This window comes from Mesocricetus auratus, unplaced genomic scaffold (assembly GCF_017639785.1).
Source record: "Mesocricetus auratus isolate SY011 unplaced genomic scaffold, BCM_Maur_2.0 Super-Scaffold_100030, whole genome shotgun sequence".
In the NCBI taxonomy this organism is placed as follows: Eukaryota; Metazoa; Chordata; class Mammalia; order Rodentia; family Cricetidae; genus Mesocricetus; species Mesocricetus auratus.
This window is the reverse complement of record NW_024429211.1, coordinates 3,744,594-3,771,169: the sequence shown is the minus strand read 5'-3', so window position 1 is coordinate 3,771,169 and position 26,576 is coordinate 3,744,594. Positions and strand designations below refer to the sequence as shown.

Genomic DNA, 26,576 nt, shown 5'->3' with positions numbered 1-26,576 from the left:
AGCCAAGGTCCTTGACAAGGTAATTACTAAATAAAACCATGTAAAAATGGAATGTGCTATGTAGTTCTTTCATACTGATGATGTAGGAAAGACAGTTAACAAAGAAACTCAAGCTGTAGATTATGGTTCACTGACAGAGAAACTGCTTCATGTGACAAGATTCTGAGTTAAATTATCAGCACTGAAAACAATGTGAAGTGTGCAGGCCAAGTGTGTGGTTAGTTACCTAGTGAGACCTACAGTGATCCTGAGTTCAAAACTCAATATCCATTCATTAATTCTGTCAGAAAAACATACACAGACAGTTGCTTTATTAAAGGACAAGATCCTATGATGAGAATCAGTGAGAAGATTTATATACTAAAAAATTTAGAGACACTTTGAAGTAAAAAAGAAGGGAGTCCTGAAATTTGAATAGAGATCACTGAAGAATTTGGAGCCCATGTTCACACACACACTCAGACTCTTAGTGAATAAAAATTAATAAATAAAGGAATCTGCTAGATAGAATGGGTAATGCAATCCTGTAATCCCATACTTGGAAGCCTAGGCAGGAATATTGTGAACTAGATGCCATTTGGGCTAAATCACATAATAAAACCATGTTTCAAAAGGCAAAAAAAAATCACCAAAACCAAATCCAACCAAAATGCCAAAACAAGCAAAAAATCCACACAAATGCCTGACTTCTCCAATTTAACACTACAAAAGAAACTATTTACTTGGCCACAGTGTTCAATCCCCATACAAAAATGTAATTGAATAAATATGCAAAAGAACAATAAATGCAGAGGCACAGGCATTATTATATCACTAGAATAAGACATCCAGGATTTTGTAACACTGTATATAGTGAATAGTCATCACTTCCCACAAGTAAATCATCTAAAAAGTTGATTACTGTCATCACAGATCATTGTTCGTACCAAGGTTTTTGTTTTAACTGTTAACTGATCCTCTAGAAAGCATTAAAGATGCTCACCTATTTATTATTCTATAATGCAAATGACTTAATCTATCTTGTGCTACTTTTCCCACTATGTAAGTACAACATTGTCTACACTTACCTCTAACTTTAACATATCAAAATGCACTCTTCAAGATACTTCCTTTCACTACTTCAAAATGTCACAATGTTATCAAATAGGACGTGATTCCTGGAAATGAGATTTTCCTACTTTGTAATAACCTCTCCATCATGTTAAGTTAACATAGAATTCATTCATGTGGACTAACAAAAAGCCAGAGTAATAAATAAACATATAATCATATTAATGTTAAGATTATTTGGTTATTTCCTTCATGTACTAGTCTTACTGTTTTTCATTTATTTTATTTTTTTCAGTTATATGAATGGTTTCTCATGAAACACAAGTAGATTCACACTTGTTTCTTCAGAGCCTTCTGTACCCATTTTTAAATTCTGAAATAACATAGTGAATTGATTATTTCTTGTTTTAATTACTGCTGGGGATTGATGCAGGCTTAGTGCAGGCTAGGCAGAAATTCTCCTAACATGGATAAGACTATGGTTCCTTTGATATTTTTGCTAGATTATTTTGGTTATCACATAACAAAGCTGGCTCTATAGCTATGGATGATTAGACCTACTTTTACATCTTTTTGTTATACCACGTTTTTAATTAAACTTTAGGTATCTTACTCCTAGTATGACATTTTAAGCGTTATGTTAGGCAAAGAATGTTGAAAAATAAAAAAAAAAATCACACCCAAATAATAATTCTGGTAAATGATTTCTTCTTATCAATCTAGAAATTATTTCTCTTAATGCTTCCTTGCCTACTGAGTGCCAACTTCATCAGATCACTACAATGATTCTCACTAATAAGTATAAAACTTTGTTTGCCTTTTCTGTACTCACTCAAGATGGAAAAATATAACTTTGGTCTCTATATTCATAAAATGTGATGTTTAGCTATCAAGGGATAATGATGTGAAGTTCTATGAGAAACAAAACCTATGTTAAAAATTCCTTAGAAATACCACAAATATATATATAATAAAAGACCTCATATTTTGCTTCATTCAAAAAATGAAAGAATATCCTCAACACCAAATTCCCGAAAAGAGAATATTATAACAATTTTATTGGGCTATTTCAGTATCTTTATAAACCGTCCATAGAGTAGCAGCATAGCTAATCAGTATTTTATTTCCTCAGGACAATGAAGGCCTCTAAGGGCAAAATAAATGAATACATAAACAAATAAACAAAAAATAAATTAATAAATCATGGATGAATAGATCAAAAAGCCAGTTGATAAATGAATATATGGGCATATGATATACAAAAAAAACAGTGTAAGAGATAAGGAATCCTTGAACATCTATGCCTGGCCTTAATATCCCTCTTTTGGGAATTTTTGAGACAGGATCTCACCACATAGCCCTCACTGGCTGGAATCACTATGTAGAGGAAATATTCATTGAACACAGAGAATTTCCTCCCATGCCTCCTGAGAACTCATCATCAAAAATAGCCATGATCAGTCATCATCTACTGACCCACAGTTAATTACTATCCTTCCTTTTCTTCCCTTTTCCATGGGCCTTCTTGCACCTTAAAATTCAAAAATGACTCAAAATGTAATCACCTTCAAATTAATGAAATAGAGTACTATCTATAATTAAAAATGACTGAACTTAGTAATGTACATCGAGTCATGATAAATCAATATCTAAACATTTTTGCAACAGTTATCCAACATATCACAAAGTTAAAATTTTCTATAGAATATTCTATCAGATTCTACACAGTAAAAACATTTCCTTAGTCAATTTACTACCCTAAAACAAGGCCTAATGCTCCTCAGTCCTGTGAATATTAAGAGAATAAAATTATAAAATATTTCATTTAGGTGTTGTAAAATAATATTTTTTACAACTGCAAAGAAAAGTCAAGGTTCCTTCTTATTGGCTTAATAATGAGCTGAATGGCCAATAATTATGCAGAAAGAGGTTAGGTAGGACTTCTGCACAGAGAGCTCAAGGAAAAAGAACAGCAGAATCACCAGGAGGGCACAGATAAACACATGCAGGAGAAGAGGTAAGATCTAACTGTCATGTGGCAACACATAGATGAATAAGAATGTGTTAATTTTAGTTATAAGAGCTAGTGGGACAAGTCTAAGTAAGCTATAGGCAGAGTTTTCATAATTAATAATAAGACTAAAAGTTATTTTTTCTTAGCTGGATGCCTGATATTTATGATAGGTTGGTTAATGATTTTGGAATACAGGTCCTTAACAAAAAATGTAACACTGATACAGATGCTTAAACAAGTTATCAAGCAGACAGAAAGGAAGCAATTAACAAATCTGGCTATATCACACACTGGTTTTGAAAGAAAAGTAATGTCATGATGAAAAAGATGTCATATCTATATAAGACTTCCACAAAGACTATTTATTTCTAATCTGACAGTGGTGACACATGCCTTGGATTCCATCACTAAGGAGGGGAAAACAGGTGGATCTCTGTGAGACAGAGCTACAAAGCAGGTTCTAGAATTATTTAACCAGAATAATTATACAGAGAATCTCTGACTCAAAAACCAAACTAAGAAAAAATCATTTCTCTGATTCTAAGCAAATAAAAATAAACTGACTGGCTGTCCTCAATTTTAAGTTTAAACAATTGCTGACTTATTTTTGAAATTACTATTGCTGTTATGAACTAAGCTCTAACTTACCTACTTAAACTGATAACAATACCCTGTGACTGGAACACTGTAGCTGAATGCAAAAGTGTTAATATGTTTGGCAAGCATTTTAAGTGATTTTTGACATTCATCACTGACTAATTTTTGCTTACAAAATATTATTATTAACAGATACAAACATGGCCTTAAGAGCCCTAATGGAGTTATATATGACAATTCATGTTTTATTATTTAGTACATGATTTATTCTACAGTCAACAAATGCTTATATAATTTCCTTTGTTAGTGTGATGAACTCTTACTTCTCGTCGCCCCGAGAGTTTACTATGTAGACCAGGTTTAACTCAAAACATGTATTAATATTCTTCCTTTTGTCTCCGGAGTGCAGGATCAGAGGTATGTCCTAAAATACCCACATCCATGTATAATTTAAGCTATTATTATTTCAAACAATAATTCATAAAGCTACTTTACATAAAAACCAGGTAAGTGAAAAAACACTGAAGATTTCCTTGTTGTGCAGAGGTGTGATCTTCCAAAGTGAAAGCTAGAAATAAGGCAGAGTAGGTAAGTTGAATGTAAGGTGGGTGTGGTAGACTGTGATCCTACCACTAGAGGGTAATCTCCACATGAAGCTGGCTAGTGAGGTAGAGTATCCAAATCAGGAACTTCTATGTTCAAGTGAGATACCCAGTCTCAATCTATAATGTGGAGAGCAAGAAAAGATTACACCTTTGTTCTTATCATGAATTTTCACTAACATACATATAAATGTAGTTTCTGCAGCATACACATGCATAAAAACATACATGAACACATGTGAAAAATAGAAAACCTTTTAAACATCACTTGTGACTCACATAAAAATGTCAACATACTAGAAACATTAACATATTTGGAATTGTTTTTATCTCAACAACATCCACAAGTGATTTGAATGTGTTTAAAACCTCAGAGCTAAAGCCAAGAGCAGGGTTGAAACAGCAAAAATATCATTCATGAAACAAACAGCTAATGAAGCATTATGTTCCATTCTTTTATAATTGCCACTGATATCCCAACTAGCAGAAATCACTACTACAGGGCTAGTGTTGTGGATCTATGGCCAAAGGTACATGATGCGAAGCCTGACAATCTAAGTTAAATCCCATTTACCATTCCAGTTCTTTCTTCTTGTTATAATTTTCATAAATATTTCTAAGTGGATCTACAATACTTGCTACTTAACTTTGTTTTGTAAGCACATGTGGTCTTGTGCCTTTAGTTCTTAGGTATTTCTTTAAGTAACAGTTCCCAATCTCACTACAAGAGATGACTCTTCACCCCGGTAAACTTAAATGACAATTATTGTTTTTTTTTTAACATTACAACAAAGATTGCTAAAACACTCCTACAAATGCATTAAACAGTCATAAGGTAAAACACAAAAAATGTAGGCAAATATTTAAACATTATACAAATAGCTAGAGTTAATATTAGAGTATTGACACAGTCGCCAAATAGTCATGGATTCTTAATATTTATATATATATATATATGCTCTAAGTGATATATATATCCCTTAAAGCATATTTTCTGACATACAAAATTTATAATAACAACAAACCACTGCATTTATTCAGTAACTAATAATATGATAACATTTGTTATGATGGTATCAGAGCAACTTAATCAAATGTAGAAATCAGAACAATGGCCTCTTGCCATACTCACCAGATTCCACAAAGTACATGCTCTGTAAACATTACCCTTTCCTCCTGATTGATATCACTTACAAATCCAGAATGATCGTTCCATTTGTCAAGACTTGGGAGCTCCATTTTTTACCCATGTTTTAGTTCCATATCAACAGGTGCCTATGCCTTTTGTGATCCATGGACATTTCATGTTTTGCTTTCAACAAAATACAAAATGCAGAAACAAATTATCTCAAAACATTTATGAAAAGATATTGGAGAAAATGGAAAAAAGCAATACAGCACTTTCCAGGTTTGTGGATGCAATGTTTTCATATCCATGATTATTTGGTTTCATTTTTAATACAGCATCATGTTATGCAACATAGCGTGGCCTGGAACTTGTATTTATCATCTCAGCCTCAAGTGCTGGGATTATAAGTATGTACCACTATGCCCATCTAAACAAATAGTTTCTATTGAGAGTGATAAGCAATATAATATGTAATGAGGCACATTGACTAGATTTCAGAATTATTTCAAGCTCATTTCTTTAAATCATTATGATCAGGCAAGGTCCTATGTCATCATAAACCTAATCAAGGCCTCTGTAAAATGATCTTTTTTAATCAAAAGATTACATTACCTTGCATGTTTTATGTTTCTGTCTTAAATGCAGCTATTAGTATTTACAGTCTTGTTATAATACTAGAGGGTGGTATTCAGTCTCATGAAACTTCATAACATTCTTTGATGAAATTCTTTTCAGTCATCAACTATATTGACAAAAGGATATCACATGAGACTGAAATAACATGAACATAGATATATACTATTTCAGTATTAGACACTGTTCTTTTACAAAAAGAATAAACAGTACACCTTAATATGGAATATAAAATCAATAATCTGAGATGACACATGATAAACATGAAGTAGAATATAAGCATGAAAAAGAATAAAACATAATATCAATTTCTAAATTTTAAACATTTCACCTTTTAAAAATAATTTCACATTGTTTTATCACTTTTAGAATTTATAGTCTACCTCCAGTGCCCTATTAGAAGAATTATTAAGAAACCAGTTCCCATTATATTTATGTCAAACTTTCAAGAATAATTGGACGGGTCATAATTAAGGACTAATATGTTGAAAGTTTTCATAACTTATAAACTGCTGTCTGATAAATATATAGCCATGAACCTGAACTAGTTACTAATCTCCCTGACTTCCTTTCCTAATGTTGGGGTGTACCAAGGCAACTTACTTATGTTTAGGAAATAGCACTCATGAATTCATGCATGCTAGGCACAATGTTTTTTTTTCTAGCTGTGTACATGTGTTTCCTCACTTTTTCCCATAATAGAACCTCCATATGCTTTGCTAAAGAGAAAATTAATGATATGGTGGTGGTGCATGGGTTCAATCTCAGCACTAGGGAATCATAGGAAAATAGATAACTGAGTTCAAGCCAGCTTGGTCTACAGAAAAAGTCCAAGTGAGAGAGAGAGGGAGAGAGAGAGGAAGAGAAAGAGGGAGAGACAGACACCGAGAGACAGAGACAGAAAGGAAGGAAGGAAGGCAGGCAGGAAGGAAGGAAGGAAGGAAGGAAGGAAGGAAATTTAAATTTTTCCAACAAAGATATTTATGGAAAAAAAAGATATTTATGGAGACAATCATAATGAGTATGCACAGAAATCTATGAGAAATCTGTTGCCCAACTATTTTAGGCAACATGCACTCATGAAAAAGTATGATGAGGTAGGGAATGCTAGAAATGTCTGTCATATTGGCATTTAAGAGGATAAGGAAGAGGGATGAGAGCTTATGATCATTTTTGCCTATGAGGTTTGAGGTCAGCCTGTATTAAATTACTCTGGAAGAAAAATGCAGGATGCCTTCTTAGTAGAAAATCAAATATCAGAAGTATGTGGAATCCTAAAGACTAGCATGTGGATTCATATGTCCAATCTGTATAAAATCTTAGTAACATTTTTATAGTAGTCTATATTACATAATTGTCACTAGTAAACAACACTCTTTTGACATTCCCAGAAAGATACAGTCATGAGAATATCACTGCTACTAGTAAAACATCTTTTTAAGATGAATTTTATAATTCACTTTCAACTTGCAAAGAAAGTGGGAGGTTGCCTTTAGTTCAGGTATCAGACAATATATTTTTTTTCAATATACTGTTCTCACTCATGCCTAAATCCTAGAGCCTCTTGTTAACCAGTGTTCAGAACATGGAAGATGGCTTCATTACCAAGACCTCTAGACATGACAGAGAAACTACATACATGAAATTTCAGACACCACATAGATGAAGAATTATGACTGACAACTGAGGAAGAATCAGTTTACTTCAGAGAAAAGCAACAATATTATACCTAACACAAGTGATGAACCTAAACAGATGTATATAAGAAACAAAATGAACCTAATTGCTTTGATGTATCTGTGTGCACATGTGTGTGTGCATGCATGCATGTGTGTATAGTTACAGATGGTGAAGAAATTGAGCATGCTTGGAGTACATGAGAATAACTAAGTGGGAATGACAGGTGGAAATGATATAAATATAACAGTCACGTATTAGGTTTTTAATTTTAATTAAAAATAGGTAACTTACTCATCATTAGGAATGTCTTCCCACTGTAAAATACCTATTTTTGATGACTAATTGAAATTAAATTTATTTACCAAGGAATTTCTTTACTATGATTCAAAGATATAAAGATATCTGCTTCCCTCAATACATGTAGTGAATACTACATTAATGGTGATAACAGATATAACCTTAATATGAAAGTTAGAGCTCCATATGCTTATATCAAGCATGCACAACCTTATTTCCCAATGCCCAGGCACTGACCCTTATTTTGGTTTGGTAGATTAATACTTACCATAATAGATTTCATTCCTAGATCAGGTCTTTCATATGATATGAATTACAAACAATTGTAAACCATGATCAATGAAGTAAAACCATTCTCAAAAGCATTAACTTGTATCCCAAATGTTTTAATTAATGACCATAATAAAAACATGCCACTGCCATAATTTAAGTGCATTTAATAATCTGATTCACTGTCTCCACATATCTTTAAATGTGACATATTAAAGTGACCATAGTGCCATGTGAATATTAGCAAATTACATTCTTAACTTTGTTATCTTCAATATTTTGACCAGTAAGTTAATGCATGAAATAAGTGTCAGGAATCAGGAAAAAAAATATCACAACTACTTTATCCTAAGTTAACAGCTTGAGGAAACAGCATGTCTGTAGTTACCTCTTTTACAATAATTTCACACAAAACATATTAAGGTTCACTCTGACTCTAACAAAATTGACAAAGAAAAACCTCAATTCAATTGCTCTATGCATTTATTAGCTTTAGCTATAATTAATGCAGTAAGGAGGGGTCAAAAAGCTTGCAGGCTACACAATTTCACAAGACGCAATGCAGGGGAAAAGGTAAGGCTGATATTTATCAACCATATCTTAGGGTCTTGGTGGACGCATTCCTGGGGGAGGTGGGCCTAGAAAGGAAAAACAAAATTCCATTAAAGTTATCATGAGTATATAAATATGAAAGGATCTGGATGGGATTCCCAGATCCTATCATAGCCACTAACCTCTAATTCCTGGTGGTGGGGGTCTCATTCCTGGAGGGGGCATGCCTATGGGTGTACCTCGAGCAGGGGGAAGGCCAATTGGTGGGCCCATGGGTGGTCTCATACCAGGTGGAGGAGCCATAATTCCTGTAAAATGACAGCCATATGTAATCCCTTCATGTGTCAGCTCAGTAAATAATGCTCTTATGATTTTGCACAAAACAATGGTTAAACAAATGAACCAATATGGTTAATGAGAAATAATGTCCCTTATACTTTAATACCAGAGTGCCAACCTAATTCCCCTGATTCTATAATCTTTCACGTACATCACGTCATGTAAGTCTAGCTTCAAACCTTGTGATCTAAATTGGTGACCTGGCAGAAAGGTTTTCTAGTACACACTGGTGGCAAAGACAGCAGGATTAACTAAACATTATTTGGTTGGGTTTAAACTTTACTCCTTGAATTGGAACCTGTCCCAGACAAAGCTCCTTAGATTACCAGGAATCTAGACAGGTCATGAACCTAGGGGAAACAAAATCTTAATATTCCATTAAATAAATGTAGCTATGATAACATTCTGCTATACTCATAGATCAGTGACTTGCTCAACCATCTTCAGAGAAGCTTCTTCCTCCTGTAGATGGAAACAAATTTAGAGACCCATAGACAGACAAAGTGCAGAGAGAAAGACCTTGGAATTTTCAGTTCTAAATGTGTTGCCTCCATCAAATCCTTCCCCTTGGACCTCAGGAAACTCTAATGAAGAAGAGGAAAGAGCTTGTAAGAGTCAGTAAGGATAGAAGGCTCTAAGGAAAAAAGTCCCTTGAGACACAACAGGACTGATGAAGATGGAACTTAGAGATAGTATTAGCATCCAGAACCTGTATAATTATAAGCCATACGGGAGTACCAGTACTGAAAACAGAAGAAGACACAGGTCCTCATACCTACCCAGATGTTATTCCCAATTGATAACCATTTGCAAAGGAAAAATGAAGAGTCCCAAGGGATATAAAAACCACAGTTAAAGACAGGCTCAATGCCCAGCAGTATATTCCCGACACAAAGCTGACTCAACTAATTTGGAGGGGTATTGTCTCATAAGGCTTCGTCTGAATATTAATGATTCTTAACTTTATAGATCTTTTAGTCATATATTTATGCTTTCACTTTGTTTTTATGGGTTTTCTGTGTGTCCCCAAATGTGTTTTAGGTATCTGTATATGTTTCTTCTGCTTTTACTTTAGTTCTTTCTTTCTTTTTTGTTGTTGTTGTTGTTGTCCTAACCTCGTTTATTTGGTTTTAATTTACCTTATTTTATTACTGCTTTTTTGATGCCTGCTCATATTTTAGTGAGAGAAAGGAACGATGTCAATTTGGGGAAGTGTGGAAGTAAGAAGGTGTTGGAGGAGGGGAACCATAATCAGAATTACAGAAGCAAAACTATTTTCAATAAAAAATAATAAAATTAGAATCATAGATCCTAAACTTGTAGCAAGGCAAGGAAATGATGCCTTACCTCTTTCAAAGTACTTTGGGATGGCATTTCCTCAAGATGACAGAATCTCTTAGAAATCCAAATCCTTACCTGGAGGTGGGGTTGCTCTGCCTACGGGTGGAGGAGGTGTTCCACGCCCTGGTGGGTACTGTGTTGGAGCTCCAGCAATGCTGGCAGTGGCAGCAACTGCAGCAGCTGCTACAGTGCCTCTTCCCTGTGGTGTCATGACCTGAAAAGTTAGACCAAACAGACAAAGATGAGGAATGCTCATTTTCCAATACATAAACAGAATCAGTAACTATGTCCTATTACAAATATTAATTGCTGTATCTTGTACTTATCTTACTCTAGTTTTAAGCTGATGAGGAATAAATCCAGGAATTTAAGCATGCTAAAGCATGCATGTATCCTGATGTGTTGAAGTTTTGGGGCTCTGGTTTGTTTTGTTTTGTGGCATAGTTGTTAGGTTTTGTTTGTTTGTTTGTTTGTCATTTTAGAGACACAGTCTCTCTATGTAGTCCTGGCTACCCTGGATCTCAGAGATATGTGTCTCTCCAGAATTCAGAAGCCAAAGGCAGGTACTACTACATCTACCTTCAGCCTCATGCCTTTAAATCTTGGTGTATCACAATTTCATAAGCTTTTGATTTCTCAACCTGGCATACACAGCTAAATAATTCTTTGCTTATCAATTCAAAGTGTTTTAGGTAGCATATCCTTGTCTCTTCCTTATACATACTTGAGTATGTTTTTCTAGGACATATACAACTTAAATGGTATAGGTACACACTTATGTTTCCACCATTTCCTCAGTCTAGTCTCTTGTTCCATTTTGTCATTAGTTGGAAACCTTGTTCTTGTCCTACCTGCTGGGATGGACCTCCAACTCCTCGGACAGGACCTGCTAATCCAGCAGGAGCTTGTGGAATAGGTACACCAGCTGGTACTCCTCTGCCGGCTGCCCTCCCAACCCCAGGGCCACCTGCAGCGCCAGCAAGCGGCACCCGAGCAATACCAGTCTGAAACACACAAAAGAAAAAAAACTTGAATCTTAAACAGCATGTCCATTGTGTTCAAATGTGAGAGATTTTATTCAAAGGGAACATTTTAGAATCCTAGCTCCTTTATTAGCTCTAAATACAAATAACGCAACAGATACTGTATAGTCACCTTCAGATTTGGAATAGCTAATATCAAATTGTGAACATATATCCTTAGATTAAACAAGTCAACTCCTAGACCACCAACTTAACCCCCCTAAAATTTGACTTGTGCCTTCTTTCTTTGCAGTTCTCATAGTCAGTTTACCAGGTAATACAATCAGCATGTTGTTGCCAGAACATTAGAACTGTTTTGGGCAAATTAAGAAGTATATCCTTTCTTAACACACCAGAAAGGAGAAATAAAGTAAGCTGACCAAGTCTAAAATGTAGGACTTTACTGTGCAGATTTGTTCACACGTAAGAGGGTGTCCAGTTTGTCCAGTGTTCGTTCTTTAGATTTGGACCACTATATTGTGTTTGCTAATCACTCCCTATAGGTGCAAAAACACATATAAAAATATTACTCCCTAAATAGGGTAACGTAAACTGAAACATTTTATTGTTTAAAAAACTCACTCCTAGGGAATACCCAGCATATAGGTGAAGTAAAAAAAATCCTTCTTCCCTAAAGATACAACTGAACCAATTACTCATATTAAGTACTAGGTATATTTTGATCACACACAATTCAAGTCCCTCTACTGTATATCGATAAGACACTAAAGTAACAAAGTGTTATCCACATTCTTGATCTGCTCTTTATGAATTAAAGGCAAAGATGCAATTCTTGCCCTGCATCTTCCTTACATCTTTAGGAGGTGGCCCCTCCACAGTCATGGATACCAGGTTCTCTCCACGTAGCAAGACCAGACCCAAAACCCGCTTTTCTTCACGCTCTGGCTGTTTTGCATTCTTTGGCCTACAAAGCAGAAGTCAATAAACATTAGTAAAGTCACTTTTTGTGTGATCTTTACATATCAATGGTATCAATTAAGACAAAAACTGGTGCTAAGTTTCTCATGTAACAGTAATTTATCTGCCGAATTACTCTGTGAACTTATTAACCATGCTTAAATAGTACAATTATTTTCCTATGTATGTTCCCTTGACATTACACAAATACCTAAAATGATCTTCTGCTTCAAAATAGATGTGATTGTCATGACAAAGCCTTTTAAGGTAGGTGAAACTGAAGTCTCAATTATACTAAAATTACTAGTGCATTAGAAGTAACTACAGTATTGACATCAGACTATTTGAGTAAGTTTTAATTTTGTCAACATCATTTGCATGCATGCAATGATATGGATACAATACAAGGATCTGATCTATTTCTGAAAAGAAAAATAAGAATGGCCATGTTACCGTTTCTGCACCACTTCAGTCACCCAGCTCAAGTATACCTCCTGCCCCTGCCTCCCTCCCACTTCATGACCCAAACAAGCCTTACTTGATCTTCCTGAACTCATCACAGTCACAGAGGATCAAATTCATATGCTTGTCAAAAGCCTTGAAAGTGCCAATGAAGATTCTTCCGTCTTGCAGGATACATCTCATTCTGTAGTCAATGTGCTGCAGCATCTTGCTACTCTTACCCACAGTCTGCAAGTAGTAAGGGAGTATCAATGGTAACTTCATCCGTAGCCTAGTTTTCTTTCTGTTTATTACCTATGTCTACAAAAAGGTGTATTTAATTGTCTCCCTTTATTCCTCTGAATTGTCTCAATTCTGAAATATCAACTTGACTAGGAAACACTTTAAATATTCCTGCACTCCTCAGAACCCTAATTAAGGGCCTTTCCTATCTAATAGGATTATAAAATTGACCATAAACTTAAACAGAGTACATGCCCTCTAAACTATTCCTGTAAACCTAAAAAGACTACCACAATAAAAAATGTAAATACCACCAACTCATGTAATTCATAATTAGCTCTCTCTCCAATGCCTCCTTGAATCCATCCTACCCGTAACCATTACTAAAATCCTTTTATTAAGACAGTAACTAAGGAACAAGACTGGCATTGAACTTGATAATGATCATGAGCTCTTATTCTTCCTACCTCTCCCACCAAATTGCCAGGGTTTTAAGTATCAAACACAACACTTTGGCATTGGAAGCTACATCTTTTCCCTTGCTAATGTGTCATACTTTCAGACCCACAGTATGCCAGATTTGGGAAAATCTCCCCTTATCTACCTTTATTTCTGTATTAATTAAATGAAAAGCTGGTATTCCTGGGTAGTTATGTTCTGCAACTGAATCTAAGAGTCCTCCATATGTATGGTGGTCTCTTAAGGTTATACTCATTGACTAAAACTAAATGGTAAGACCATCCCTTGGTATCCTTTCAAAAGCTTTAGATCTCCATTAACGTGACAAATACAGCTATCACTTAACTGTCATACAATGAGCATACATGCCTATGGATGAATTCCTATTTCTAAATTTTGGTACCTAAAAAAAACTACACATAATGAGAAACTATGACTTGAGGACATGGTAGTAGCTATACAGCTTACCATGATTGTTGTTCCACAAGGGCCACTTGACAGTGAAATTTCAAGGTCCTTAATACTTGGGGGAAGGCTATAAAGGAAGGTGTAATGCAGGTTCACTTAGACACAATGTAAGCTTGACTGAAGCGTTACAGACAATGGATGGGTGCTACAAAAGGAAGAACATTATAATTGTACCTTAGTATATTATTTTAAAAAAACAATTTTCAAATAGCCTATCTTCATAAATACCGGTGCTTTAATATCTAACAAAGAACTCCATCCCTGTCTTAATATTAATTTCACCCTTGAGATCTATGAGACCAGTTGGCTACCAGTATTGCAAAAATTCCTGGGTGTATAAGTTAGTGGATGCATTAGAGGTCAAATAACAATATTGTTGTCCTATCTGGCTAACATATAAATGTAGAGCTTACTTTAACTTCCAGAAATCCACTTGTCTGTCACTTTCTAGCAGTGGTTTTACAGATTTAAGTTAGTGGATGCATTAGAGGTCAAATAACAATATTGTTGTCCTATCTGGCTAACATATAAATGTAGAGCCTACTTTAACTTCCAGAAATCCACCTGTCTGCCACTTTCTAGCAGTGGTTTTACAGATTTCATCTTTATCCTATTGCTCAACATCAGAAAATGGCAATGAATCCCTGGGGACTGAAGTTGCTTGCCGCTATTAGTGGCCTCCATGTAGGTCCTAGGACCAAACCCCAGTCTTCTGCAGAAACCAAAAGAGGTATCTCTCAGATCCCTGTTACTAGTGCTTAGGAAACCAGGTCTTCCGTCTTGCAAGGAAATTCCTTACCAAAGGACTATCTTTTTAAACCACATTAAGAATCAAATATTTATTTTTAAAATATTGAAATATTTCAAAAACAACTTGCACCTTTTTGGTCCCAAAATGTATTAGTGTCATATTTACTCTTTAGTTCAAAATCTACTTTTTGGCCTAACATGTTTAAAATTGTAGGCTCCCCCTTAAAAAACTCAAGATGCATAATCTTTTCCCATCAAGAAACAAGTATAGTTTATGCTGGTTATGGTCATACTGGAATTCATAATGTATATCCACCCGTCTGTGCATTCCAAGTGCTTTGATTGGAGGCATGCAAGATCATGCCCAGCTAAATTGACTAAATGGAGAGATTGTCCAGTGGGCTGAGAGATCCTGCTATGATTTTGCAGAGGACCCAAGTTCAGTTCTTAAAAGCCACATGGGAACTTATTACTGTCTACATATCAAGATCCAGAGAATTTTGCTGCCTTCTTAGCCTCTAGATTCCTGAAAACACATAACGTTTATTTCACTAGATAACTAAATTTAAGACTCACTTAACAGACAGTCATGCCTGGTACTAAAACCTGGCCCAGAACCCTATAGCAGAGGAAAATATAGGTACTATGAGGGAAGCTACAACTCTTGTCAAATTGACACAGTATCAAACTGCTCTCTAAATACTTAACCTTATACCCATAGAACAGTTCATTTCTTATCTCTTATCAGAGAAGCTTCTTTATACAGTATTTGGTAGTTAATAGACTTGTAATTGGTCAAAGTACTGAAAATAAACTACAGTGGAATGCTCAGTCCTAAGTTTTATCATACACCTTCCATCTCAAAAGGGGTAGAAAGATTAGGGCCTCAGAGTACTTCTTGGAAATAGTGTCTTCTGTAAAAGGCAGGAATTTTATAGCAAATATATTTGAATGCCTGCACAAGATTTAATCAGTCAACATTCCAACATGGATGGTATAGATTTGAAGAACCCGTACTTTCCTTACACACAACTGGCAATTAAAAACTAGTGGAAGTAAGGATGTCAGTTTACTTCGGTGATGTAACTTCTAGCCCAAACCTCAGTAAGTAGCAGTATATTAACACAGTAAGTTACTTAAATTTATTTAAAAATGAGAACAGGAAATTAAAAGGAGAACCTGATAGGAGGCTCAAGATAGGTTAAACTGGAAGAGTTGTGACTGGATAAGATTTAAATACACTGCACACATCTATGAAGATAGCAAAGAATGCTAGACATAGTGTCACATGCCTTTAATCACATCACTTGGGAGGCAGAGAGAAGAGGTCTATGGGTTTGAGGACAATCTGGTCTACATAAAAATGTCCTGATCAGTCACAGCAACATAGTGAGAACTTGTCTTAAAAAATAAATAAATTATGAAAGAATAAATAAATGAAGAGGTTACTCAGCAGTTAAGAACAGTGGCTGCTCTTCCAGAGGACCCAGCTCCAATTTCCAGCACCTACATGGCAGCTCACAAACATCTCTGACTCCATTTCTGATGCTCTCTTCTGTCCACACTTGGCACATAGACATGCATGCATGCAAAACACCACAAACATAAAATAAACTTTTAAAATAAAGAGATGAAACAGCATGTGTGATGGCCCGCATTTTTAACCCCAGTACTCTGGAAGCAGAGTCAGGCAGTTTTGTTAGTTCCACCCAACCCTGTTCTACAAAATGAGTTCTAGCCAGCCAAGCGTGTGTAGTGAGATCCCGTCTGAATAAATAAATGAAACCTGAAAAATAACTCTATCATCACAGTATATGCCTATAGTTTCACCATTCAGCTCAAAAAGGCAGGTAGAGATAGAGTTCGAGGCTTTCTTGACCAGAGTGAATCCAGAGTTTGCAACCTCAAAAAACGCAAAAAGGGCAGATGGAGTATATGAAGAACCATGCTAAATATAAATAATATAATTATGTGAAATTGTTCAAATAAACTAGTTTGGGGCATAGAGTTTCCTTAGCAGTTAAGAATACTAGCTCATCCTCCAGAGGACCTAAGTTTAACCAATGTGATATCTCACAGCTGTCTCCAACTCCAGTTTCTAGAACATCTGATGCCCTCTCCTTGACTCTGTATACACACGCTGCACAGATATGCAAAAAAATCATACATGTAATATTTTATATTTAGAAAAAATAGAGCCCGGTGGTGGTGGCGGCACACACTTTTAATCCCAGTACTCGGGTGGCAAAGGTAGGTGTGTTTGTGGCCTGGTTGACAGAGTGACTAGGGCTACAACACAGAAAAACCCTGTCTCAGAAAACAAACAAAAATATATTGGCCTAAAAGAAATAAAATTATCTGCCAAACGAATCAAAGCACATTATAGTAGTTTTTTTTAAAGACTGCAAAAGTAAATCTGTATCAAAAAACATTATGGATAATATTTTTACCACATTATGTGCTGATTCAAAAGCAATTACACTGAGAAAATGCCAAAGTGAAAAAATAGTTAAAGTTATCATTGTAAAATATACTCTTGAGAATTTTATGTCTACTAATTAATAATTAAAATAAACACCTCAGTATATTCATAACCAGCTCACTGTTTCACTAAGGCAATAAAAGCTAATATAACATTTTGTTAAATATTAACAGAGAAAATTATCTCACAAGACAGTATTATGACATTCACTAATAAATTAAATGAAATAGGTTTCCTTTTTTGGTTTTGAGAAAGGGTTTTCTGTGTAGCTTTGTAGGCCAGGCCGGCCTTGAACTCACAGAGATCCGTCTGCCTCAACCTCCCAAGTGCTGGGATAAGACGTGCACCACTATCACCTGTCTTGAAGGATGATTCTTATATTGTTTAAGATTAATGAAAAAAATTAAAATTTCCTTAATACATTCAAAGTATTATATGAAAACATGATACTTATAAAGGTAGGTATATTAAAATCATAATTATTCTGATATGTTATTCGCTATGTTCATTGTACAAAATGTGTATACTGCTATTATATAAAGTTTTCAAGAAAACTCTAGATACCCTATTGGTTTTTTTTTCATTTCTGCCAGTTTTGGAATTAACTCTAACCTGTTTTCCTTGATTTCCACCTCCTTGATGTTTCAACACGGCTTTAACCACCTCTTGGTGTCTCAGCTAAAAATGCCTGTCTCAGTTCTGCCTGGAAATCCACCACAGGAACTTGCTGCTGCTGCTGCTGAGAACGTCGCTGGTACAGGTGGCACCTATAGCAAGTACACAATATCTTTAATCACAGAAATACATTTATCGATACAGATAACAATCAGAATGAAAGTAGATACTTTTACTATGAAGAACCTACTTAAAAAAAAAGGTCACCACAAAGGGGCATTTTTAAAGATCAACATTTAGGTACTGAGCACAATGTTATACAATGAGTTAGGCAGTGTAAGTACCAAAAGGGGATTTCTGCCCACAAGAATCAATCATCACCACTAGATATGTATTCAGTATATGAATGTATCCTAGAGTACTCATATAAACTATCAATACAATATTCACTCATTTTCCAATTATATTATGTGGAAGCAATACTTGTAATGAGGTAAGGGATTTATCCTCCCAAGAAGATACTACCTAATACACTTATCGAGGCAAATGGGAAAATTATTCCACTGTCCCAACACACTTTTCTTTCCCTATATGTCATAGAGTACTTACACATAATATAGAGATTTGAGAAAAAAATTTCTTCTTCAGAGTCATCAGAATGCCAAGTTTGGTCACACATGTCTATAATGCCAGAACAGAGGAAGTGTACTGGGAATGGCTCAGTAATTTTCTTATTATATAGTCATTTACAAATGAGCTGAAACCCTATTTCAATAAATAAATGGCCTGTCAGTTATTGCACTACCTAGAATGTACAAATAGAATCAGCTTGTGCCATGGTAAGAACCTATTTCAAAGTGTGCATACACACATGGATTCTCTGTCTCTCTCTCACACATACAAATACTCACAAATACAAACATAAACACACAGACACACACACAAACACACATTAAAATTAAAAATGAGGGCTTGTAGAGATGGTTCAATAGTTAAGTACAACTGTTTCTAGTACCACTGCTAAGTTCCCATCATCCACATGGTGGCTCAAAACCTTCTGTTAACCCCAGTCCCATAGAAGTGGATGCCCCCTTCTGGCCTTGGTGGGTACCAGGTATACACATATGTGCAGGCAAAATACCCATACATACAAGATGAAAACAAATCTTTATAAAATGTACACTCATATATTTGACATCTGAAAAAAGTTAAGTTCATTTCAATAAATGAAGATGAGATTTTTGTTGAGTTATATATGTTAGTGATATAAAAAGTAAAATCTTAGCAAAACACCACAGTCATTGAGGTACCACTGTGTCTCGTGCCTATAACACAAGTACTGAGTAGGCAGAGACAAGATTATCGCCACTAGTTTACAAAGTGAATTGTAAGCCATCCAGGGCTACTTGGTGAATCAGACTCCAAGAAACAAAATCAGAGAGGAAAATAAACAAATACCAGGTGTGTGCATGGGGGGGGTTGTTGGGTGTGTGCGAGGGGGGTTGTGTTGTGGTAGCACGAACCTATAATATTGAAGATGTTAAGGTAGGATTGTTGTGATTTTCAGCCTAAGACCCATCTTAGCTACATAGTGAATACCAGGCCAGTACCCTGTTCCTTAAAACAAAAGAATAAGATGGATCCGTTACCACAAATATGATTCTTCCCTTACAGAATCTTACCTAAGTATCACAAATCTGAAAATATCTCTGGAGTTATCTTTTTGAGATCTTTGGCTCTATGAAAGATTGAATTGAAGGAACCATACAATAAGACAGCAAAATATTTACAGAAATATAAAAATTAATGCTTATAGGCCAGGCGTTGGTGGCACATCCCTTTAATCCCAGCACTTGGGAGGCAGAGGCAGGCGGATATCTGTGAGTTCGAGGCCAGCCTGGTCTACAAGGGCTAGTTCCAGGACAGCCTCCAAAGCCACAGAGAAGCCCTGTCTCGAAAAACCAAAAAAAAATTGTTTATAAAATATTCCTTCCAAAGCAATCTACAAAATAAAAATCTAATTTTAAATAATGGGAGGAATGATTTTTAAAAATTGGAGAAAATAACTGGGTGGTGGCAGTGCCCACCTGTAATCCCAGCACTGGGGAGGCAGAGAGACAGGTGGATCTCTGTGAGATGGAAGTCAGTCTGGTCTACAGTGCTAGTTCCAGGACAACTAAGGCTGTTACACAGAGAAACCCTGTCTGGAAAAAGCAAAACAAAACAAAACAAAAAAGGCAGAAGCAAGCACATTTCTGAGTTTGAGGTCAGACTGGTCTTCAGAGTAGGATCCAGTATAACCAAGCAGTGAAACCTGGCCTTGAGAAAACAAATAAAAGCAAAAAATTAAAAATTAAAAACATGCCTCCCACCAGTTGTTTAAAGTATGTAAACTTTCAACAACTACTTACATATACAAATAAAAATAAAACATAAAATATTACCATGTTGCCTACAATATCAAAAAAAAGTCCTGCCATATAAAGGGTATATATAAAAGGGGCATCAACATATCATCTGCAGCAACTGCCCACAATAGCAAACAAAACAAACAGGTGATGGCGGCATATGCCTTTAATTGCAGCACTCTGGAGGCCGATGGATCTCTGTGAGTATAATAAGGTGAGCCTGGTCTATAAAACAACTTCTAGGATAGTCAGAACTACACAGAGAAAACCTGCCACCCCCCAAAAAGCTGTTACTATATAGCACTTATACTCTGCATTCAATTGAGTAAAGTCAATTTTTAGATGACCAATATGAAAAGATAGCAAACATGTATGTTGAGAACCAAAAATCTCATCTCTCCTCTTACACCCACATAAGCACACATGTGACTGCCAAGAAGAAGCCCTAAAATGAGACCAGTTAGTGATTATCCCTATGGAAAACAGGAAACTGAACTTTTAATAACTTTGACACTCAAACTTTGAGTTTCCATATATATCAATATTTAGTGAATGTTAAATATGTTCATTTAGATAATCTAAAGGCTCAAATGTCAATATTTATAAACTGCATATCAAAAGATTCATCAATATATTTTTTAAAAATTAGCTAGCTAAGACCTTCTAGTCAAAGAACCTAAATGTAGCCATGCAGGGTATTGCACAAAAATAATACCAATGTATGGGATGTGGAGAAGGTTCAATAGTCAGGATTATTCTGTTTTATGATGAATTCAAGGGCAGCATAGACTATCCATGTCAAAACAGAAAATGTGCACATTCATGTCCCATAAATGCAGAAAAAGCATTTACAAGAATATAAAATGGAATAACATAAAAATCTTAGATAAGGGGCTAGAGAAATAAATAGTTCAGGGGCTAAGAGCACTGGTTGCTCTTCCAGAGGATCAGGGTTCAATTCCCAACTGTCTGTAACACCCTCACACAGACATGCATTGCTGGCAAAACACCTATAACATAAAATAAAAATTATTAGAATTATCCCTTTAAAAAATAAACAGTGGGTAATATAAAATTCTAAAGGTAAAAGTCCCTTCCACATGCAGAAATAAAAAAGAAAACACTTCCATAGACTATATGAAGTCCTAAATGTAATTCCTACAGCAAATAAATGAATAAACAAACAAATAATTGAAATGACAGGGGAAAAGTCACATTACAATAAATAAGAGTTAAGGAGTCATGCATAATAGTGCATGTTTTTAATTCCAGTGCTCCTGAGGTGGGAGCAGGTGTATCCCTGTCAGTTCAAGCCATCGGGGCTGCACAGTATAATTCTACACCAAAACTAGATAGATGGATGGATGTATGAGTGGATAGATAGATAGATAGATAGATAGATAGATAGATAGATAGATAGACAGACAGACAGACAGACAGACAGACAGACAGACAGACAGACAGACAAAAATGAAGTTGACTTAAGCTAGGACAATTAAGGATTTCATTATTGTTACATCTTCTATATTGGGCCGGGCGTTGGTGGCGCACGCCTTTAATCCCAGCACTCGGGAGGCAGAGGCAGGCGGATCTCTGTGAGTTCGAGACCAGCCTGGACTACCAAGCAAGTTCTAGGACAGCCTCCAAAGCCACAGAGAAACCCTGTCTCGAAAAACCAAAAAAAATCTTCTATATTGGGTGTTCAATTAACACTGTGATCTCTTCCTTGCATGGCAATTTTATGGGACTTAGTTCATAGCCCAAACTTCACATACTCTTGGTTGCTCAGCGAGGCAGTCCTTCGGCGTTTAACCTGGACTTCCACCTCTGGCACGTGCTGTTCGGTAGTTCTTCTCAGGTGTAAGCGATCCCTGAAACAGGAAAAGAAAGGAAAATGATTTAGTTAAGTGCATTCCGTTTCACGAAACAAAGTTTAAACGGATTCATTACGATTGGGACTGGTCCCAAGATCTCTTTCTTCGGAAGCAGGAGGAGCCCAGGGCTTCAGTCCCAGTGATGCGCAATCGGGGAGGGTGGCACATGCCTGGAATGTCAGCACCAAAATGGTAAAGACGGGGTTATCGTAAATTTGAAGTTCAAGGACATCCTCAGCTACTTAGAAACACTCGGATGAGTTCTTACATTGAAAAATAAAATAAAGAACTGATGATAAAATCGCTAGGTAGACAGAGATGATTGCCAGCTACCAGTACAAACCTGACAATCAGAGACTAAAATCCCTGGACCTTTGAAAACATGAATGGAGGGAATCTGCTCCATGAAATTATGCTGACTCCCACATATTCCGTAGCATGCTTGCTGCCCCGCCCTGTGAACTCAGACTAATAAAAAACGAAATTAAATATAAAATGTCTGAACGAAGTCTTCATTTAGAAACTTTATCTTTAGTATATGCTGAATATTAACACATATTCATAATCTAATCAAAGCAATTAAAATTATGGCAAGGTATACCTTTAATCTCAGTACTTGGGAGTCTAAGGCAGGAAGAACCCTCTAAATTTAAAACTAGTCTGTTCTACATATTGGATTCAGAACCAGCCAGAGCCCAACACATGAGGAGGCCATGTCTTAAACAATGCTGTGATCAATACAAGGGAAAATATTAGAATATTTTCTAATTAAAAATATTAGAATCTCTAATTTAAATATAGTCTAGTTATAGGAGGACATTGCATCAGAAAACCTGGATTTAAAGATCAAAAAGTGAATTAAAATATATTCATCTACCATTGTCTCAAACATATAGGCAGATATCACATGTACACACACCCAAAATATATGCAGACATATATACAAATACACGATTTCCCAAAATAGCAAAGCTGATTCCAAATATTTGGGATTATTTTTAGACCATGATTCTTTTGTATAGCAGATGTATGAAACATAAAAAATAAATTGTAAAATTATTAATTAAAAATTAACTATGTAAATTTAGTTGCCCTTGGGATTTACAAAGAAATAGTAAGGTAGCTTAAACAAAATGCTATCAACAACATAGGGGAAAAAAAACACTACCATATTAAGGTCTGAGAACATTTCACAAAATGGCCGCCTCGTCAAACTGAAAATTGACAGCCTCAGTGTGGCCATGTTAGGAACTGCCGCTGATATTAGAAATACAAAACCAGAAAAGACAAATGAAAAGGCTTTTGACAAGGCAAGAAAGACACTCAAAAGCAGAACCAAATGCCAATTTTCTGAATCTCACCTATTTTTAAAACTGCCTACATTTTTACTTTAAGGATATGACCAGTAATTAATAGCATGTTTTTTAGAAACCTTCAAGGAATCCAAAAATAAATAAATAAAATTTAAGAACATGTTAAGGTGTCCAACAGATAAAATGACAACTAGGTTATAAGCAACTTAACATAATGAATTTTAACCAAGATTGCACAGGATCACAGCATGCTCCTCTGATACCAGCACTAAGGCAGGCAAGCCACAGGTATTAAAGTAAGCTGGATTTTAGTGTGGGGAAATCCCAAATGGGAGAGAGCAAAGATTGGTAAATTATATAATTGACTGAAGTCAAATATTTACGGCAAAACGAAAACATAATCAGAAAAAAATTGGAGGTTTCAGAGATGATGGATAAGCATTTCACATGAAGATACCTAAAAGCAAATGTTTTACAGCTTTCATGCAAAACAGATAAAGTGCAAAACCTGATTCTAAAATGGGTAAGCAGCTTTCCTAACAACATATTTAAGTGGCCAATCAGCATATGAAAAATATTGTTAATCAGAGAAATGAGAATTTTAAAATACCTCGAGATTATCATTTGATAGTAACAGTGCACAGCCCAGAGGAAGGTAATGGAAATATGTAAAGATGTACTAAGCCTGGAGTAATTAATAACTGCCAAAGTGCTAAGATTTTAAATGTCTGCTAAGGACAAATAAACCCGATGTGACATATTATACACCAGAATACATTCGTTTACAGAAACGAAGCACTCTGCCAAGCTCAACAGTAGACTCACAAATGTGTTTGATAATTTAATATTCTGAGACAGGGTCTCTCACGTACCCTAAGATGGCTTCAAACTTACTCTGAAGCCAAGGATGGCATTGAAATGATTCTGCTATATAAATCTCTTTAATGGTAGGATTACAGTGCTGATTATTGCTAGGGTTATAAGTGAGTACCAGCAGACCCATTTTATAAAATTTGAATAATAGATAACCTACCAACATAATTCTAAGTCCAAATTCTGCAATTGCAAAGAATATTGTCAGAAAATCTGCTCGTCACTAGTTCCTGAACTGCTCAGTTTGAAAAAGGCAAAGTTAAATCATCAATACAAAATATAAAATGCCTTATTATTTCAATTTCTAAATCTAACTTTTATATACAGAATCATCTAAGAAGTTTATTTTGAAAATACTGGTGTAGTTCAATCCCAGGCATTCATGTAAAAACTGACACATTTATAAGATGCCTAATTGTTCAAACATGCAAATAAGGAAAAATTAAATGTTAAAGAAAACCTTAGTTCTGGGCATGGCATTAATTTTTTACAAATCACTGTCACCAGCAAATTCTATTTTGGAAATAAACTGCAAATCAGAAGCCTTTATTCCTATAAAATTTCCTAACAGAATACTTCAGTATCTTCTGTTTAAAAGTTAATGATAATCTCCGAGAAAATAAAGATCCTTTGATACCCTGCCAGTGTGTGCTCATCTGACATCAGAAAAAGTGTCAGCACCTCCAAACAAAATCTGAGGAAAATTAGTGGAAAGAAAATTCTGGGCCAGCTATCACAGAGAAATGTCAAGATTCCATGCTATACTTTATTGTATGCAATGAGTTTAGGAGGTTAACAGCATCAATTAAATCTCCCTGGCTGCAACTCAGCCCCTCCCCACTCCACCTAAAAAAGGTAGGGACAGACAGCACCACAGGTATCCCCTAATCCATAAATGAAACATAAAAATACCTTATGATTTTTTTGGTTTAAGCACTTATAACTCTTTCAGCAAAAGCTCAACATAAAATCTGAAGGTCAAATCAAGAGCATCACTAACTTGTACTATACAATCAGCACAAGTTCATAATGGACTCCATAGACCTCTTAAGAAACCCCTAATTCCAGGCTTGGTAGCCCATGTCTGTGTATCTTAACATTTGGTAAGTTGAAACAGGAAGGCTCTAGACCAACCTGGGCTACACAGCTATATTATGAACATTTGGGGTCTGTCTTTCCATCAGTTTCTCTCCTCTGCCTGTCTTCTCCCTTCCCTTACTACATTCCTTTACAAATAATATTTCCACATTTTAAAAAATGCCTGAAGACCACAAGAAATCAAAATCATATAGCAATTTTCTTAGAATCAGATGAATAACGTAAGTATAGTAATAATTATATCAGATTAACCTTAAAGACTACATCTTAAATGTGAATTTTTAATGAAGATATGGTTAAGAAAAGATGGAGGAATAATAAAAATGTAAATAGGAGTATTTAGTAAAATGACAGTGACTAAATGAAAAAGCCAGCCATGTTAATACACAGTTAAGTTCTGTGAACAGACCAAATTGCACCTTTAATAACAGTAATGTTCCTTTGACTAAAATTTCATCTAAATCAAGGGAAAGAAAAATACCATTTTAAAACTGGTGTCTGGTTGAGTAATAATGACAACATTTATAAGCCTACTGAAAATTGGATGAAGCCAGCCTGAGCTACAGTTATAGCCTGCCTTAAAACAGTAAGATCAAAACCAGTCTCAGGACCAAATCACTTCTTAGGACAGATACATGGTAAGTTCAGAGGTTCTAAAAAAGGGGAAAGAATAATCAAAGGTATACGATTCAACATTTATAAAATGGTGGGCAATAATAAGCAAACTGTGAAGGGTCAGAAGATGAGCCAAAAGGTATTGCCTCCCACAGACTAATAATAAATAAATTATATATATATTTTTAAAATGTATGTTATTTTTTTTTCAAGCTACTGTAAGTCTGGTACCTGAAGAATGAAGACTGCAAGTTCAAGGTCAACCTGGGCTATAGAAGGAAACAGTTAATCTTCTTAAATTTACCTTTCTTAAAATTAAAACCAAAGCAAATATATATACATACATATGTATATGTATATATATATTATTTATTCATAAATGGGAAGGAAAAATCCTGGAGAAAAAAAAAGTGAATACTTAAATCCATGCATAAATCACTCACATCTGTGATTCAGACAGGAAGGGAGGGGCAGATCAGCAGCCCCAGAACAG

The 26,576-nt window shown here is 35.4% G+C and overlaps 2 protein-coding genes and 1 non-coding gene across 10 annotated transcripts in view; all 3 read right to left on the bottom strand.

Moving 5' to 3' along the window:
• Window positions 1–5,882: 5,882 nt before the first annotated feature.
• On the bottom strand, window positions 5,883–5,954 carry LOC121134997. Its single transcript, XR_005872190.1, has one exon. It is a non-coding gene; the product is annotated as a small nucleolar RNA SNORD107 (small nucleolar RNA).
• A 2,470-nt stretch (window positions 5,955–8,424) lies between these two features.
• Snrpn (small nuclear ribonucleoprotein polypeptide N) lies at window positions 8,425–14,116 on the bottom strand. Its single transcript, XM_013125665.2, has 7 exons — window positions 14,056–14,116; window positions 12,983–13,134; window positions 12,340–12,451; window positions 11,356–11,508; window positions 10,580–10,718; window positions 9,007–9,132; window positions 8,425–8,910 (listed from the first exon to the last, which is right to left on the bottom strand). Exons 1-7 carry the CDS (start codon window positions 14,056–14,058, stop codon window positions 8,873–8,875), a joined length of 723 nt encoding a protein of 240 aa, XP_012981119.1. The 5' UTR covers window positions 14,059–14,116; the 3' UTR covers window positions 8,425–8,872.
• Snurf (SNRPN upstream open reading frame) overlaps window positions 12,991–26,576 on the bottom strand; it is a 128,643-nt gene continuing 115,057 nt past the window's right edge. For 7 of the 8 annotated variants that reach the window (XM_013125668.3, XM_021223384.2, XM_013125666.3 and 4 more), the window contains exons 2-3: window positions 22,086–22,181; window positions 17,914–18,054 (exon numbers count right to left, since the gene is read on the bottom strand). In XM_013125668.3, the coding sequence (XP_012981122.1) occupies window positions 17,943–18,054; window positions 22,086–22,181 (208 nt within the window). In that variant the 3' untranslated portion in view covers window positions 17,914–17,942. Of the gene's footprint in view, window positions 13,135–14,055; window positions 14,123–17,899; window positions 18,055–22,085; window positions 22,182–26,576 lie in introns of those variants that run through there. The other variant, XR_005871980.1, reaches the window with a different exon arrangement.